Source organism: Peromyscus leucopus, chromosome 12 (genome assembly GCF_004664715.2).
Source record: "Peromyscus leucopus breed LL Stock chromosome 12, UCI_PerLeu_2.1, whole genome shotgun sequence".
Classification (NCBI taxonomy): Eukaryota; Metazoa; Chordata; class Mammalia; order Rodentia; family Cricetidae; genus Peromyscus; species Peromyscus leucopus.
Genome location: NC_051073.1, coordinates 34,179,382 through 34,198,131, shown reverse-complemented (window position 1 = coordinate 34,198,131; position 18,750 = coordinate 34,179,382). Strand labels below are relative to the sequence as shown.

At 35.4% G+C, this 18,750-nt stretch overlaps 1 protein-coding gene across 1 annotated transcript in view; it reads right to left on the bottom strand.

Moving 5' to 3' along the window:
- Nucleotides 1–18,750, bottom strand: part of Epha3 (EPH receptor A3) — a 315,380-nt gene that overhangs the window by 14,303 nt on the left and 282,327 nt on the right. The window contains exons 14-15 of the mRNA XM_037209666.1: nt 9,489–9,638; nt 7,696–7,889 (exon numbers count right to left, since the gene is read on the bottom strand). Coding sequence (XP_037065561.1) covers nt 7,696–7,889; nt 9,489–9,638 — 344 coding nt within the window. The remainder of the gene's footprint in view (nt 1–7,695; nt 7,890–9,488; nt 9,639–18,750) is intronic.

The following is an 18,750-nucleotide window of genomic DNA, read 5'->3' as shown; positions in this document are numbered from 1 at the left end:
TGTTTTATGTACTCAGAAGTAAGAAGTGTTTTAAAATAGCATTTTTTTATGGCCATTAACAGATAAATGATGAGCATTGCTTGCTTTTGCTCTTCTTGGTGCTGTAAATTCATTAACATGAGCCTTCCATAGTGAGCAATGCAATGAAAGGCAATCTTTACAATGATTTCAATTAACTCTATATGACTTGCTCTTCAGGACCTCATTATACATATATTAATTAGAATATTTAAGTCTTTATGCCATTGGTTAATTTCATTTCACAACTTCAGCCTAATCATTTTAATGCCTTTTTAAAATTCCTATGTCAAGGATTTTGATTCTTTGAATCAATTATAATACTAATAGAAATTAGCTTTGAGCACTAATAAGATGACTCAGCAAATAAGCCATGCCTGCAGAAGCTCTCAACCTGTGGGTAGCAATCCTTCTATTGTCAAGTGATTCTTTCATAAAAGCCACACATCAGATATTCTGCATTTTAGATACTTATATTACAACTCATAGTAGTAGCATAGTTACAGTTTGAAGTAGCTACTTTCTTCTAGATTTTCTTCTAAATTTCTCAATGGCACCATTTTACATTTTCTCTCCTCTTCATCATCTAGGTATTAACAGACCTCCCATAATTTCAGATCTGTCACTCTAAAATGACCGGAGTTCTCAACCTTCAAATGATGTGATCCTTTTTCATTACTACTGCCTAACTATCATTGTAGTGCTGTCATGAATCATAATGGAAATATCTAATAAGCAGGATTTCCAACATATGATTCCAAAGGGGTCATGGCCCACTGGTTGAGAACCACTGCTCCAAAAGAATCAAAATAGTTCCCAGAAAAGAATCCAGCAATCTTCTACTGCTGAAGTCCAAGTCATTCTGCCCCCTCTTTTTTTATGATTCTCACCGTTCCACTTACCACAATGTTTTGCCCACTGTTTATTAACTCTTTATATTAACACTTAACATTTCTCTGAGTTATAGGAGATACTATTACCCAAAGCTCTACAGGAAGTTTTCTCTCTAGGTGGAAGCGACTGAACTGTGTTATGACCTTGGATAGCCATAGGATGCTTATCTCTCTTTTCTTTGTAGGGTTAAAAATCTCCTGGTATTGAGCGACTGCACAGTGCCCGCACAAGCAGCCTGGAATCTTCCCAGGTACCACCAAAAGTAGGTTATATTCAACAGAGGCTTTTGACCATTTCAGTGAGTGTCTTGGCACTCATAGAATTTAACTTGGCTACTTGCAAGTTTTAACTGAGCTGTTTAGAGGCTTCACCATGATCTTTGAATCCTATAGCAATATGGAACTTGCAAATTGGAATTAGGGTAGCTCACTGACAATATATTAGAACCACATATCCCCTCCATAAAGTCACATGGTAATCCATGGCACAAGTACTTTTTTAGAAATTAAATAATGCTGAGAAGAATGAAAAAAGGATATATTGGTGATGAATATCACCAATTTGAGATTTCACTTCTTAAACATACAACCATGTCTGTGATTTCATGTTCATATAAAGAATACTCCAAACACAACTTAGCTTTCACCTTCCCCTCCACACTGTCATGAACTTTCAGCTTCCTGTGGCACTCAGTTTTATAGTGTAGAGAATGTTTCATGTGTTTTTGCCTCACCCATCTGTCTACTTCTTTTCTCTCTTTCTCTGTCCGGGAGTGTACAGGAGTCAGACCCCTTCAGATGTAAGACCCACAAGTATGTGCTAATAAGTTCCGCCACTCCGTACATCTCATTTGCTACCACGTCCTATAGTATTTGCATTGGTAGAACTGCTTCCTCTACTGTATCCTAGCTTCAGCCTTTTCAGACATTCCAATTGTTTCCTCCTTCCTTACTTTTTCTTTGTCCACTTCTCTGAGGTAGGGCTGCCACCAAACTATTGTCTCCCTTTTGCACATGCATGAAAGTTCACCTTCCTCTAGATGATATTCAATCTTTATTGTTATACAAAAATAATATCTTAGGATCCTACTCATAATCCTTATAATCTCTTTTTAAATCCTGTCTTATAGCCTCATGATAATTCTATAGGTAGAAGATGCAACTGTTTATGCCATGCAATTTAGACACATCTATTATGTTTCTTTTGCAGTTTTCCTTTGTCTTCTGAGTTTCCCAGCCTGTAAAGGTTAATACTTCCAGTTGTTTACAGAAATTTAGTATAAAGTACAAAAGTAATTTATTAGGTCCAATTTCCAGGGAATTATAAAATTAAAATTAAACTCACATCCCTTAATGGCTCCTGAATGATTTGTGATTTTCTTTCATATTCTGTGAGGCATTATATAATTTTTGAGTATCCTTTTCCCCCCATACTCAAATGTAAGCTGGGAGGGGCAGTTGCGTCTTCTACCTAGATAATGATCATGAGGCTTATAATAATGTTACATGAAGGATGCTTTTTAACTGAGATTGTGTAGTCTCATACTGCTGTGCTGTCAGCACACTAAGCTCATATATGTCTTTTCCCATTTACTCTACTTTTAAGGAAATAAACCAATTGCTTAAAAGGGGAGTATAATATAAAATTTAATACAACATCCCTTCTCACTGTGCCTTGTAATGTCTAATGTAGGCTTGGTTATGGGAGCATCCGACCATCTACTTTACAGTCTACTCTAGTCATGGACTCTGAGGAAGTGATGTTCATAAAGACACATAATAGAAAGATTCTGTTGTGAATCTGTTTAAAGAGAGTTATAGTTTTAAAGAATTCACACAGAAAATCCAAAAGGAAGACAATGCTCACTGTCCTATTTCATTCTGTAAAAGAATAATGGCATTGGGTTTTAATTATATCATCAGAAAACTCTGGCAACAAATACCTGATGCATTAGGTGACTCCTTAAGTACAAAGAGATGCAGAGGAAAATCTGGGATGGGTGAATGTGGGTGCTTCTGCTTCCTGAAATGCTCAGTGTGCTGAAGGACCTGGAAGTACCATTGAGGCCAGTGTGCTGCTCAAGTGGAAATGCTCAATTGTAAGGTTAAAACACCCCCTCCTCCTCACAGGTTCACCTTGCCTCCAGAAGGCAGCTATGCAAATCACATCATGTAACTTCTCTGCTTCAGATGTTCTAATGGATTCCTTATGCATTTGAAAACTAATCCCAAGGTCTTCACTATGGTCTCATACCATAAGTGCTCTGGCTTCTGTTTGCACCTTGAGGCTATGACAAAACCATCCTTTCTCCACTGCTCTTCAGTAATATAACTCATCTCCCACTCATACCCAAGTACCTCTAAATCGCTTCTCATCTTAAGATATCTTCAGTTCACTTATCCTATGCCTAGAATACTGTGTGTTGTATGTAGGAAGAGGGGCCTATTGACTCTTCAAACAGCTAAGTCAACCACCATGCAGATAAAAGCTCAAATTCAAGCTCTTCAGAGGGTTTATTTTCCACATTGCTACCTATTTACTTCATCCTATAATCTGTACTGTAAGCTGCATATTGTACATCTTTTGTAGCATAATTATCAATATGTTCAGGACCATCTGGCTTCCTCATTTCCAGGGACTACATAGTTTCTATTACATAGAAAGTAGGTTGCTGTAGATATCGCTCTGTATGCTGTGAAAGTGTTGCTCTGATTGGCTAATAAATAAAGTTCTGATTGGCCAGTAGCCAGGCAGGAAGTATAGGTGGGACAAAGAGAGAGGAGAATTCTGGGAACAGGGAGGCTGAGTCAGGTGTCTCCAGCCAGACACAGAGGAAGTAAGATGTGAAGGCAGAATTGAGAAAAGGTACCAAGCCACGTGGCTAAACATAAATAAGAGTTATGGAATTGCTTTGAGTTTCTCTCCATTTAATTTGATGTTTGCTGTTGGCTTGCTATATATTGCCTTTATTATGTTTAGGAGAAAGCAAGACTTTTTGAACCTTCAAAGGAGTAAATCAATTCTTCTGTGTTATAAAGAGAATATCAAATTAGCTATAAACAACTGGTTGAAGTTATATTTTTTGGATAAAACTATCTGAGTGCTATATGGATAGCTGTTTGGTACAGGGAAAACAGAAGAGGAGCTTAATTAGGCAGTCAATGCAGTAGTCTGGTTGACAGGAACAGATGTTGCAAGATGGCATGTTAAAAGTTATTCCTATACCCCATTGGGTAAATGAATAGGTATTGGTGTATTTACCTCAACTCCCCTAGAAAAACAGTATAAGAAATCTGGTTAAATGTAGGACAGAGAAAGATGAAAGTTTCAGAACAAAAATTGGAGATATCATGAAACCTATACTTGGGAAGTTTTGGTTTGAGGAATGTTAGAAAAACAGGGATGTAGTGATCCAAGATATCTGCCCATATATGTGGTACTGAACACAGCATCTTAAATTCATCTGTTGAGGAAAAACAGTCACCAGAATTTTATCAAATAACTGGATTCTAGAGTTCTTTCTTAAAGATTCAGAGTCAGATACACTTTGTAAATTCCCCTGGTGATGCCTGTCATCATGAAATGTGAGAAATAATGTCATAAGATAAATTTCTATGGCAAAGCCGACATAGAAATAAAAACTTCAGATCTATGCAGAGAAGACAGAGGACAAGGTATGCAAAAAGGAGAAGAATTTGCTCATGATGGTCAGAGGGACACTTCCTTGAAAAATTACTAGAAACGACAAGTGGGTAAGAGCAAGAGGCCGTAAATTTCATTTTGTGGCCAAAAATCTCCCAAGTACATAATCATTCTCTTGAAAATTAAAGGAGAAAATGAGTTCAATCAATTTTGAAAAAAGTAACAATCACTCTAAAACAGTAGAAATTCATTTTTATTTCTAAAGGAAAACATATATTAAGATCCTTGAGTGGTGATGAATATGGTTGATAATGACTTTGTATTGACTGGTCTCCCAAGGTAATTGCCTTTATAACAATAAATAAACATAGAGTCCCCTGTTCTATATTAAGCGAACTAAAACCAATGGTACTTTGTAGGAAAAATATCTATCTTTTCCCTAGAATTTAATGTTTTGTGACTAAAAATTTGAAAATTATTTAGGTAGTTAATGCTATAGCAGCAAAAAGTCACATAATAGAAAAATCAATTTAGAAAGTCTCTTAAACTTTGGATACTTGTGTGTATCCCAGCATTCTGTAATCTGATGTAAGACTATTTTCATCCTTGAAATTGAGGTTAAATATCTCTAAATCATATAGCATAATTTATCTTTATATGGATAATATCATCCAGTGGAAGGCTTCAATGCCTTCTTATGAGATGAAGAGAGCTAAAGAGTTGTTTTTCCCTGGTACAGTTACTACTGAGCAAAGATCAAAAGAAATGGCTTCAAGGTGTAAAATGAGGACCATATGCCCTGGCTAGGAAGGGTCTACAATCCAGCCAGTTGTCAAACTGTCAGGTAGATTTCCACAGAGTCTGCATTCTCTCTCTCCTTGTGAAGTTTGGAACAGAGATGAATTTTGATAGAATAAATTATGGTAAATCTCATCTAAAGATACATCAATAAATTCCACTGTAGTAACTGCTAAATGTTATATGAAACTAATAAACCATCATTCTCTTGTAATGACATTAAAAGCATGATTTAGGTTTCCTTCCTTTTTATTGAAAATCATATAAATCTTGATCGTGTATGTTCATTCTACACAATTCAAAGTGGATTAAAGACTGGACCATAAGATCTGAACTATAAAATACTTACAAAAAATATAGATTTAAAAAACACCGTTATATTGGTCTTGGAAATGACTTTTAGATATGGCCACCAAAGCAAAACCAACAAGTGAAAGGAAAATAAGTATGATTATAACAAACTAAAAGCTTCTGCATGACAAGGAAATCATTAAAAAATATGAAAGGAAGCTAAAGAATGGAGAAATCTTTACAGATAATACAGCTAATAGCAGGTTAATATCCACAGTGTTTAAGAAACTGACATGTTAACAACAAACACCCCACAGATGACTTAATAAAGCACAAACAAAAAGACTTATGCAGATTTCTTATGCAAAGGGACCTGAAAAAGTTAGAATTGATACACAAACCATTCACATATCATTGGGACATGCAAATAAAAACTACTATAAAAATCACCTCACATCTGGTAAGATGGGCATAATTTAAAATGCAATAGATGTTAAGAGTTATTGAAGATGTGAATAAAATGTAATATTGTTGGTAGAAATGTAAATTCATATAACATAGAATTTTCTCAAAAATTAAAAGTAGAGTTAAAATATTACCCAGTACTCCCAATTCTAGATGGATAGCAAGAGGAATAAATTAATTATCTTGCAAAAACACCTTCCCTATTGCATCAATGGGAGTGAGGTAAAAAACAAAAACACCAGCAATAAATGATTAAGAAAACATGAGAACTCATGCATGTTCTTTTTTTTTTTTTTTTTTTTTTTTTTTTTTTTTTTTTTTTTTTTGTTTTTCGAGACAGGTTTCTCTGTGTAGTTTGCGCTTTCTGGACTCACTTGTAGCCAGGCTGGCCTCGAACTCACAGAGATCCGCCTGGCTCTGCCTTCCGAGTGCTTGGAACATGTTCTTATCATATATTGATACATTTAATATTTATGACAATGTGAATAGATCTTGTGAAATAATTCACAGAATCACAAAGAACTATGGTATGAAATTACAAGCTGAATTTAAACCTGGTCCAACACAGAAACAGAGAGAATAGAGTTTTCTCTAAGTTAGAGTTAAGATTGGAAGGTTGTAATCAAAAGAAACACACTTGCATTATAAGATAAAAAAGCTGTGAGACTTAATGCACATCATGATGATTGTAGAAAATAGTTTATAAGCATTAGGATATTGGCTTACAAAGATCTCAAGATGTCTCAAGTTAACTAACTGATCTGAAAGTTAAATATCTAAAATGATTAAGCATTACTTAGTTTGATCCTGCTACTCCATTTACAACACATGTCTATAAAACCACATGACAGAACTTGAATTTTTCAAGAAAAAAAAAGAACACACATATGTATATATATATGGGTGCTCATTTCCCCTTTGGCCTCATTTTCAAAATGCTGTAATTAATGCTTGTACTTTAAATTTTAATATTTTCTTCAATGTAAATTAGGGACATTCCTTTATCTCTTAAAATTACATTAAGTATTTATATAAAAATTTTGTCAAAATTCATAATTAATTGAACCTCTTATGTATTTACATATTTACACACACACATACATATAACCAATCACACACTCACACTGCCTGATCTATGGGTTTGTTTTGTGTTTTTGTTGTTGCTGGTTTTGTTAAGAGTCTCCAGTAACTCAGGCTGGCTTGATCTCATTATGTGACCTTGGATTCCTCCACATCTCCAAGGCTGGATTTACAGGTGTGCACCATCAGACTGGGCTCACCTATTGGAAGATAGCTTTAAGCAAATAGCCCACCTTCCTTTTCCTTGAATGATGGAGGCAAAATAAGCTATGTGTTCAGCTTTCATATTTCCCAGACTTAAGCTTGGAGAGACACTTCTAAGTAAGAATCCTAGTAATATTTCCGTCATTATTCTAAAGTCACAAGAGAATTATTCCCCAAGTTAAGGAAAGACAAGCCAGCAGTATCTCTCCAGTTCTGAGAACTATGGTTTCTGAGAACACAGTTGGAGTGGAGGAGGGAACATGCATTGTATAGGGAGTGCATCATGCACATCTAATGTGTCACCTTGCTGCTGCACTGGTGATGATCTTCAGGCTGCCTGGATTCCGGATGAGCTTGTCCAGAATGCTGACGATCTGCTCAAATTTGGGTCTGTTGTTTCTGTCTTTCTGCCAGCAGTCCAGCATCAGCTGATACAAGGCAGCTGGGCAGTCCATGGGAGGTGGGAGGCGATAGCCCTCATCCACTGCTTTGATTACCTACGTGAGAAGCAGAGTTTTTGGGGACAGAAGACAAGAGACTCATTGGATGTTTTCATTCACACTGGTAGGAATATTTTAAAGTTCAATAAGAGTTTTTTTTTTTAATTACCCAAGAAGACAATAGCTGGGTGTAGACATAAAAAAATTATCCATGCCTGACAATGTTATATAAAGGAAAATTAAATAAGAGAAAGCAATGTGTGTAAAGGTCTTTTGCAAATCAAGGCAAAAATAAAGTTCATAGTATAGGAAATTTGTTGCTATTAAAAATTATTTTTATTATGCAGATTATTATATAAGTCATGTATTGGTTCATGCAAAATAAATCAGGATGCAGATTCTAGCCATACCACAGTTTAGAATTTTGTAAACCAGAGAAGTTCTCTTTTGTAAACTTCAATATGTAGTGTATTACTGTTTTAAAATACATAAAGCAGTAATTTTAAAAGCTTAATGTAAATCAGAACCATCTGGAAGAGTTCTTAATGTACAAAGTACTTTTCTCTCAATGACTGAGTTTCTGAATCATCCACCCAAGGGGGTAAATCCTGAGAATTTTTATTCCTAACAAGTTCCTAAGCCATGCTAAATTTGCTGGCCCAGGTACTATGCATTAGTTGCTCTGATATAACCACAATTTGGAGAAAATACATGGAAAACTTAGTGTGATTTTCCTATACTTATTGTATTTAAAAACACTCAGCACATTTGAGAAATTCCATATTATCTATATATCAAAATATAGTAGAGGCAATCCCATAAGCAGTGACTTGAAATTGGGTAGCATCATCTCATCTTGCTTTCTTATATATTTGGGTTCATGCTTAAAATTTCTGGTAAGCATGAAGAAATGTGCTAATCCCATGTGCTAATAGTATATTTTTCCTAAGCAGTGGCAATATGTAATAAATCCAAGCACAATTCCTTAAAAAAAAAAAAAAAAAAACAACGACTCATACTATAGTTAAGATTGTTTCCTCCAGCCTGACTCAATTTTTGTGATGAAATTCATGTGCAAGCCTAGAGTATTATTAGAAACAACATGGCAGAGATTATTAATTTTGTCATTTTGGAATACTAAATTTAAGTAAGCTAAATACTGGAGCAGTTGTAAAAATTGAGTCAAGAAGTGATGGCAGGCATATATATATATATATATATATATATATATATATATATATATATATATTTGGTTTTTTTCAGACAGGGTTTCTCTGTGTAGCATTGCGCCTTTCCTGGAACTCACTCTGTAGCCCAGGTTGGCAGGCATATTCTTAATAAAGTTTAGTAGAAACATCATATTCCATGATGTGCCTGCACATGCACATGAACACACACATTATTTTATTACATTCTTGTCAGAAATGCTCCTTTTTGTTCCATTCTTAAGTCTCTGCTTGAGGGAAAAAATTTCTAAAAACAGCTCAATTCATGCCCTTACAAGATGCAAGAATATTTTTTTTTTATATTTCATTTAAGTATTCAGCTTTGGTGTCATCAAGTAGGCACCACCTGGCTTCATTATGCTCCACTTCCTTGCACAGCTTGAAGTTTTAATCTCAACTCATAACTCATAAACCACAAGCGCACACTTACATCCTGATTGGACATCTCCCAATATGGTCTTTCTCCATAAGACATCACTTCCCAGAGAACAATCCCATAACTCCACACATCGCTGGCTGATGTGAACTTGCGATAGGCAATTGCTTCTGGTGATGTCCACCGTATTGGTATCTTCCCTCCCTTGGGACATAAAAATTGCATGTATAGTGAATAAGAAATATAACATATAATATACATAATATTAAAATCAGACATAATTGTACAGGGTATCTGTTCTGAAGGAGAATATAGGATTCTGCTAAAACATCCTAATGTTCTATTTTCTCCACATTTAACTTGTATTTTATTTATTTATTTTTTCCTTTGACAATTCCATGCATAAAAAACCTGGACTGTGGTTACAGGAAACCCCTAGTCTCTCTAGTATCCTCCCCTACGCTTTTAACATTTTTCCTCCCTATAACACCTTTTCAAGTATCTATATACCTTTTCCTTTAAATCCTGCTGAGTTTAGGAAAGATGATACTTGTGACCATGGGTATGGAACTAAGCATAGAAGCCTGAAGGGCAAATTACTTTGCGCACAGCTATAGATAGTAACTACTTTTCTCCCAGAAGCTATTAGCACCCAATACTTCAGTAGGGAGTGGTAGGTTCAGTGGGCATTTTCTAAGATCTGATTGGAAAACATCTTGAGAAATAAATTTACCCCTAAATATATCAAAAGAACACCGAAATCACGAAAGAAATGATAAGATCCCCAGTATTTAAAACTCAAGCCATCCTCTTAGAATTTAAAGATATCACAAATAAACCTTTTATTGATTTACCAAAAAATATTAGTCCGAAAAAATTTTATGATTGAGGCTTCTTAATAATTAGAATTTCCATAATTAACAGGTTTTTACTATGTAGCCACAAAAGATAAAATGTGTGATCCTTAACAAATTGAACTGTAAGCTTCCTATCCTTTCCTCTCATGCAACTAACTTCCATTAGTAACTAGTTAACACCCCTATAATGTTACATAAATTCATTACGTGAGGAAATCATGAAAAGCTCACTATTGACTACAAAGCAATATTGAAAGTTAGCAGTTTTTGCTGTCCTTGTTAACTAAACCAGACTAAAAAGGTTTTGAATTTTCCATGTAGGGAAGTATCAAGTCACTCTGGCTTTAAATGACCGCAGAAGAACTTGACCTTGAGTATATTTAATTAAAAACACCAACTACAGAAGAGGATTAGAATCAATAAAATGACTGTAGAATTAAAAGGAAAAAAAATGAGTATATCATTACAAATTGTTCAGTTCCAGCCTTGTAGTTTCAAAATCCTTTTGTTCACCACTAGTACAAAGATACAGAACTAATATAATGAACTAGTAAAACATCCATTGACTTAAATAAAAAAAAAATAAAATATAGTGTTCCCAAACTATAATTTGAAGTCACAAGCTCAAGAAAGCTGAATGTGCAATAAAAGTAAAGGTTATGAGTGTAGCGCATGTAGGTCCATGTCGACCACACAGAATTGTTGCTTATATTTATATTTATTGTCTTGGCAAGAGATCAGGCATTCAAGAAAAGCTTGCTTATCTTAGTCGAATCCCTTTTCTCCTAAGTTCTTGGTGCCTTAAAATCACACTGTCCCCCCCCCCCTTGGGAGGCCTTCTTCCCACTGCTTCCTGTGATGGGGCCCTCCCTCCAGCTTTTTAAAGTGTATAGCGTATTATTACTGTCTACACTCACCCATGCAAAACTTCTGGTTTTTGTCTCTCTGCAGCACAGCACCTATTGGTTAACTATTTGCCTTCATTCCTCTACCTTACACCCTCTATCCCTTCTTGGTAACCCTCGTTCCATATTAGTTTCTATGAGATCAGTTTTGTTACAATACACATGAACCACTTAGCATAGCATTCCCCAGGCCACCAACGTGGATACAAATGGTAGGGTTCTATTATTTTCAGAGAAGAATATTCCATTGTGCACCTATACTGACTTTCTTTCTTCCTTCTTTCCCTGATGCACCTATATTCGGTGAGACTAGAGAACATGGCTGTCTTCTCACTCTTATTCCTTACACATGTAGGGTAACATTAAAGCCCGGTTCTCTAAAAGGCTGCTCTTGGCATTTCAGATCAGATTATTCCATTGACGGGGACTCTGCATTCTAGATGCCTTTATTCCCTTTGTGTGTAAATGAGACTAGTGATTCCCAATTATGAAACCCCAAAGTAGCTTGAGACAGTAGCAAATGTCCAATGGGGGAATGGCATCACCCTGAGTGAGAGCTGCTGTTTCAGATGATGCATGATAATTCACGAGGAGCTAAAGACATGGAGCCAGATGAATCCAGGACTGGGGCTTTTATATAAACTGGTTGAGCTTGAACCTCTTGTTTCACACACTCACTCTTTCTGTAGATAGTTCTGTTCTTGTCCTGGGATTTAACTTCATTATGAAAATTAACAGTACAATTCTCAAGAATGAATTTGATACCTAGATTTTTGATGGCTTAGCCATATCCTTTCTGGAATTTTCCTTAATTCTAATCATTTTCTCATGTCCTTGCCTTCTCCTATTTTTTTTAGGGGTGATTATTTTCTATTCTCAGTGAGCCTCTAATTAATCTAATAGGTTAGGTATCATTGTCCCTCTCAGGTGGTGCTTCCTAGTGGCCTAGGATTTCAGTAGAAGCACTGACTTGGAGAGCAGAGTGTCCTCATCTGCAATGCCGGCAAGCCAAGGGCACAGAACAATCCTGAAGAAATGTGTGACCTGAAGAAAGTGGGACTCAGAAGCTTTGATACTGTCATAACTTACAATGGAGTCTTATTTTTGCCTGAGTAACTCTAGGGTTGAATTGAATGGTATGAAAGACACACTTACTATATTTCTTACAAACAATTAACTCCAAATCTTATACATCATTCTGCTCATGATGCTGAACACAAAACTTCTTCCTTCCTAATCATCCACCTCAACAGTTCATCTCAGATTTTTTTAAGGTTTGTAATTTGTTTTGAAATCGGCTTAGAGTTTATTAATAAATACATTAAACATGTGTAACTAGTTTTTTAATAACTGCCAAACACAGGTTTCAATGAAATATGCAAAATGTTGGATTTGATGAGACAGTATGCTGTCATTACTTGGCCCATGTGATTCCTGAACAGCAAAACAGTTTTATCACAACTTTATTGATGTACTTAAACTTGGAACTCATTTCATAATTTACAACTTCTTGGTAAAATACCACCCAGCTTTCAGAACACTTTAGAAGTACAATTAGTTATACAAATAATTTATGATGATTCATTTTTCCATATTTTAATAGGTTTTTAAACTAAGCATTTATTTGAATGTCTTCTATATCCACATTTAAAACTCCCCAGATATTTATGCATTTGAGGAAAGATCTCAGTCCTTTGGAGCAGTCCCAGAATAGCAGCATATGGACTATATCTAAAACCTCAACTTCAGAGGAATCTCCATCTCAATCTCAGCAGAATCTGAAGTTAATGCTTGCTTCCTATATTGGAAGCATCAGACCTAGTCATTTCTAAGCAGCATCCATCAAGGGGAAGCTCTAAGAATTGGTGCTGCTGGGGAATATTCAGTTATCTGTCCCACTTGGTTACTTCATTTTAGTAGAAATAATAATGTTGTTTTCTGGGTCCTGTGTTGATCCTCCTGTTTAATTTTGCCAAGTTGCTTGACATTTCTGAAGTTATTTTGCCATATATAAACTGAGGACCATGGGGAACATAAAACTGTTACCTTCTCTAACAGCCTAACAGCTTGACTATCTTATAAACCTTAGCTCTTCAGTTTTCAAATTTCTGTGCTAAATGTACGTAAACAGCAAGGGGGCTGACGTTAACAGTGATAATCAATTTTGAGCTTTTTAAGAGAGATTACCTTCATTCCAAACTCGTTATCTTCTTGAACACGTATCTTGTGTTACTTCTATATAATTTATAGAATAATTAAGAGGATGAATAAAGAGTTTCATTGTTTATTTATCTTGTGTGTTTTATTTATGTTTTGAGACAGGGTTTGAGTAACAGACTTGGGTTTCCTGGAACTTGCTCTCTAGACCAGGCTGGCTTCAAACTCATGGAGATCTGCCTGCTTCTGCCTCCAGAGTATTGGGATTAAAGATGTGCTCCACCACACCCAGTGAATAAAAAGTTTTAAATATATGGGATTGGGGTTCAATGAAATAGTGCTTAACTGCTATGTTCCATTCCAGTGTTAGTCACAGAAGTTTAAAAGTTTAAAAGACCTCTTCTAGTCTTTAAAATAAAATAGTGAACTGTTCTTACAAAATTCTGAAAGTCAGAATTTTAGGAAATCATGATTTAAATTTGATAGTTTTTAAAATCAGATCTGGGTTCACAACTTTGCTAATGTTGCAACCCTTTAATACAGCTCTTCATGTTGTGGTGACCCCCAACCATAAAATTACTTCGTAACTGTAATTTTGCTACTATTATGAACCATAATGCAAATATATGATATGCAGGATATTGTATATGTGGCTCCTGTAAAAAGTGTCATTCTACAACAGAGGGGTCATGACCCATAGGTTGAGAATCACTGCATAAGACACTTGGCCAAATTATAATCTCCCCCCTCCCAGTTGCTGCTCATTTGATGTCTGTTCACTTGCTGCATGTGGGTGGCCTCTGGTTTGACTTCTAAAGACAAGTACAATCGCTTAAATGCCTAGGTGCAAAAGCATACTATGCAATATCTACTACTCTTTTTAACATCTAAATAGATGTTAATAATAGATTTGTTTGTGAAAATAATTCCCTGTTGATTTAGCAACTATTCTGAGAATTCTCATTTCCTATCTTTGCCTATGAGCTCTGTCAGATTGTACTTCAAATGACAAAGTATTCAGGAGGGTTAATCTGATTCAACTCAGAGTGATTGAGTATTGAACCTGTAGACAAATATTAGCCTCTCAGGTTGAAAGCTGAACTACAGAGATAAATCATTGTGCTGAAGGTCTTAGCATCTATCTGTTATCAGGGACTCAGCTCCACTCACTGCAGTAGACAACAAGGCACAATCCACGGGGAAGCACATCCCAGGGGAAACATCTATTCTAATCCTAAATAGCTCCAACCTAAGGACCACTGAGAGAACAGTTTCAGCAGATGTTGGTTGCCATGAGAGAACAGAGACAAATGGTTCTAAAGAAGCAAAAGCCCATCCTTGAACTTGAGATTTTCAACATTATGTAAAATGATTAAGAATTTATCAATAGACAGGAGAATACTCACATTCGAAGATTTCTAAGGATGCAAAAATGAAAGCACAAGTAAGCAATGTTTATGGCCCTTCTAGATGCTCCCAAAACAATATAAAAGTAAGTTAACATGACAGGAAATGTGCACCTATAACACAAAATAAAACCTGAAGTATAAGATAAAATATGACCTAATATGGCTCCAATTTTTTCCAAAATCCAGTTAAATTTTACATGACAGGTTCTGCATTTCATTTATTTATTCATACACACTTTATTTTTTCTTATTTAGAGAAGCTTTTAAATTTAAATATATTTTGATCATATTCTTCCCCTCCCCAATCCTTCCAGATGTTCTCCCTACCTATATTTTGATCCTCTCTCCCTCCTTACTCACTCAACTTTAAGTTCTTTTAAAAAAAAATCCAATACAAAAAAACCCCTCCAAACCCAAAGTCAAAAAAACAAAATAAAACAAAACACCAAACTGTGACTAAATGAAAGCACATAAAAGAATCTGTGGAGTCCAACATATATTGCTCAATTGCTCCTGAACAGGAGGCCTGTCCTGGAGTGGCTGATACATCCATTGTCAATCATTAGAAAAAAAATTGACTTTTCCTCTGCCAGTAGGAATAAGTGACAGCTCAATTGTTAATCTAACTACACATCTGGTGGGGTTAATATCCAAAATATATAAAGCGCTCAAGAAACTAGACATCAAGAAAAATACTATCCTAATTTAAAATGGGGTACAGATCTAGACAGGCTTGTCAAACTGGAAGACTGCATGTGGAAGAATTCAAATAGATCCATACTTATCATCACACACAAAACTAAACTCCAAATGGATCAAAGATATCAACATAAAAGCTGACACTGAACCTGAGAGAAGAGAAATTGCGAAATCACCTTTAACTCATTTGCACAGGAAAAGATTTTCCAAAACAGAACACTGTTAGCACACTTTCTAAGATCAACATTTAATCAATGGGACCTCATGAAAGTGAAAAGGTTCTGCATGGCAAAGGACACCGTTATTCAAAATAGCAGACATGAAAAGAGATTTTTTATCAACTACACATCTGATAGAGGGTTATATTCAAAATACTAGATATCAAGAAAGCAAATATCCCAGTTACAAATGGAGTGCAGATCTAAACAGAGAATTCTAAAAAGGAAATTCACATAGCTGAGAAACACTTAAAGAAATATTTAGCATCATTAGCTATCAGGGAAATGCAAATCAAAACTACTGTGAGACTCTATCTTACACCTGTAAGAATGTCCAAGATCAACATAACAAGTGACATCTCATGCTTGTGAATATATGAATTAAGAGGAACACTTATCCATTGCTGTTGGGAGTGCAAACTTAAGCAGCCACTATGGAAATCGGCGTTGTGTTCATCAGTAAGACAGGGACTGATCTTACTCAAGCTCTGGCTATACCACTCTCAGGCATATATTTAAAAGATGCTTCATCCTACTGCACATGGACGCTTGCTCAAACAGGTTCGTTGCTATCATTTTTAAAGTAGCCAGAAACTGGAAACAACCTAGATGTCCCTCAGCAGAAGAATGGATAAAGAAAAATACACAAGGGAGTATTACTCTGCTGTTAAAAATGACATCATGAAATTTGCAGGCAATTGGATAGAACTAGCAAAAAAAATCATCCTGACTGAGATAACCTAGACCCAGAAAGATAAATATGGTCTGTATTTGCTTATATGTGGATATTAGCTGTAAAATAAATGATAGCTAAGCTACAATATATAGAACCACAGAGGGTAGGTATAGAGTAAGGGATTAGAGGGAACAGAGCTTGTTAGCAAAAGGAAATGATACAGATACATAGAGTATTTTAGGCCTGGTGGGGCTACAGAGTAACACTTGGCCTCTCTGCTAGAAAAGGGGGAAAAGATAAAAAACAATGAGCTTTTCCTTTTATGTAATTGCTCTTCCTTCACTTGCTTTCCCTGCCTGGTCTGAGTTACAGTGAGTACAAACCCATGCTAACAGATCTTGGCTCTGCTCACTTCAAGATTCTTAGTCTCCAGGATTGTGTCTGGAACACAGTAGCCACAAATTTACTGCACAAATCTGTGAAGCAGTGAATCATACATTTCATAGAAAAATAATCCCTCCAGGGACCATGGATAATATATTTATATACATTTCCATAAAGCTTCCTTACTCAGGGTTCCACTTCCAAATTACAGCCTTGATTCTCTGTCCCATGAATATAGACAGATTTGTTTTTTCCCAGGCTACAATGATCACAATAGCCATCTGTCTAAAATGAATGTTGAGAATGTTCAAGGTGACTTATCAATTTTTATTATAACATTGATTACTAAAATTAACAAATCATGTAGACTTTGTAGGAGTAAGTAGCTTCATTTTGTGAAGTTACATACAGGATTTGTCATGCCCAATATAAGAAAGTGGGAAGTAATTTGGCCTTGGTTTTATTAATTGAGTTCGAAAGTTTCTTGTTAATATACATAGAACATTGATTAGAAATTTATTAGAAAATATTTTTCATTCTTATGAAAACAAAGTATCTATCTAATATGTTTTGTACCATGTCACTTTTGATGTTAATAGCTTTTAGTTGAGAATCCTTCTAGAACAAAGAGTAGGAACATCATTTAAAATGAAGGTTTTGTGAACAAGACCAGTTAAGTTCTTCACATTAGTCATCCTTTTTATTCATTGTAAATATGAAGCTATATTTTACAAAGCTATCCACAATCAATCAATTCAGCATAGTCACAAATATAAAGCTAGAATCAAGTCAGTAGAGTCACAGATCGAAAGGCTACAGAATATAAAATTTTCTTTATGACCAAAGATGGGATGCTCTTAACCATGCTTGAAATTTGATTGGTTATGCTCATTGTGCACTGTCAGAATGAAGTAAAGAGAAAACGATGTAACACTGGAAGATAGAACCAAGAGAAAGCCAAGCGGTTTTCTCAAATTTCCTAAAACAATCCATGCAATAATTACATGCCTAAGATGATTGAGATTGTAAAATAGAATAGGCTGCCTGATTGCATGGTATATAGATTAGGTAAAAGTCTATTCTTTCTCTTCTGGAAACCATGCATGTAACAGCAGATTTACCACTGGTAGACTGGAATTGTGGGTACTATTTGAACATGATAGTAAGAATGTTAATTGGCATAGAAGCATGCTGGTATGCATAGATATAAATATGTTTAACTGAAAAAAAAATCATATAAAAAAGAAAAATTGAAAAGTTATTGAGTGGCACAAATTTGTCACCAATAGCAATATGGTTCTTTTATTTAATTTCTTTATTTATTTTGTGTTTTCATTTGCGTGGATATATATATATATATACATGTATGTATTTATGTATATATATATATGGGTATGCATGAGTATGCATATATATGTATGTGTGATGAGAGGGGGGGAGGAGGGAGAGCAGAAGCCAAAGAGCATGTACCATGGATTATCCATGTGTGTGGAAGTCAGAATACAACTTCTATGATTAGATGCTTGCCTTCCGACACGGTTCCTTAAGAATAATAGCTAGATAGTACAACAGGCCAAAACAATGAAGAACGGAATCATCATAATTATACTTTGAAAGTAACATGTTGAAAAAACAGAAAGAGGAAATTCTTTGTTGTTTGTTACCGAACAGCAGAACTTTGGGGGGATTTATATTTGTGGGGCTGCATGTTCCAGTCCCACCCACCAAATGAAATCCAGGGGCTTCCAGTATGATTTGTGAAGCAGCTGCACTTATGCTTCACAAACAGCTCTTTAAAACATATCAGATTGCATAAAACTACCTCATATTTTAGATGTATATCATTGAATGGCTACCGAGATATTTATTTAGTTTCTAAGGTACTGTTCCTGATAAAGCACTTGTGGCAATGATCTTCAAAGTGTCATTCAGGCATCTGTAGGGATCCCTAGAGCGTTTCAGGGAGTCTATGAGGATGAAGCCATTTTCTTAACAACACTAAAACTTTATA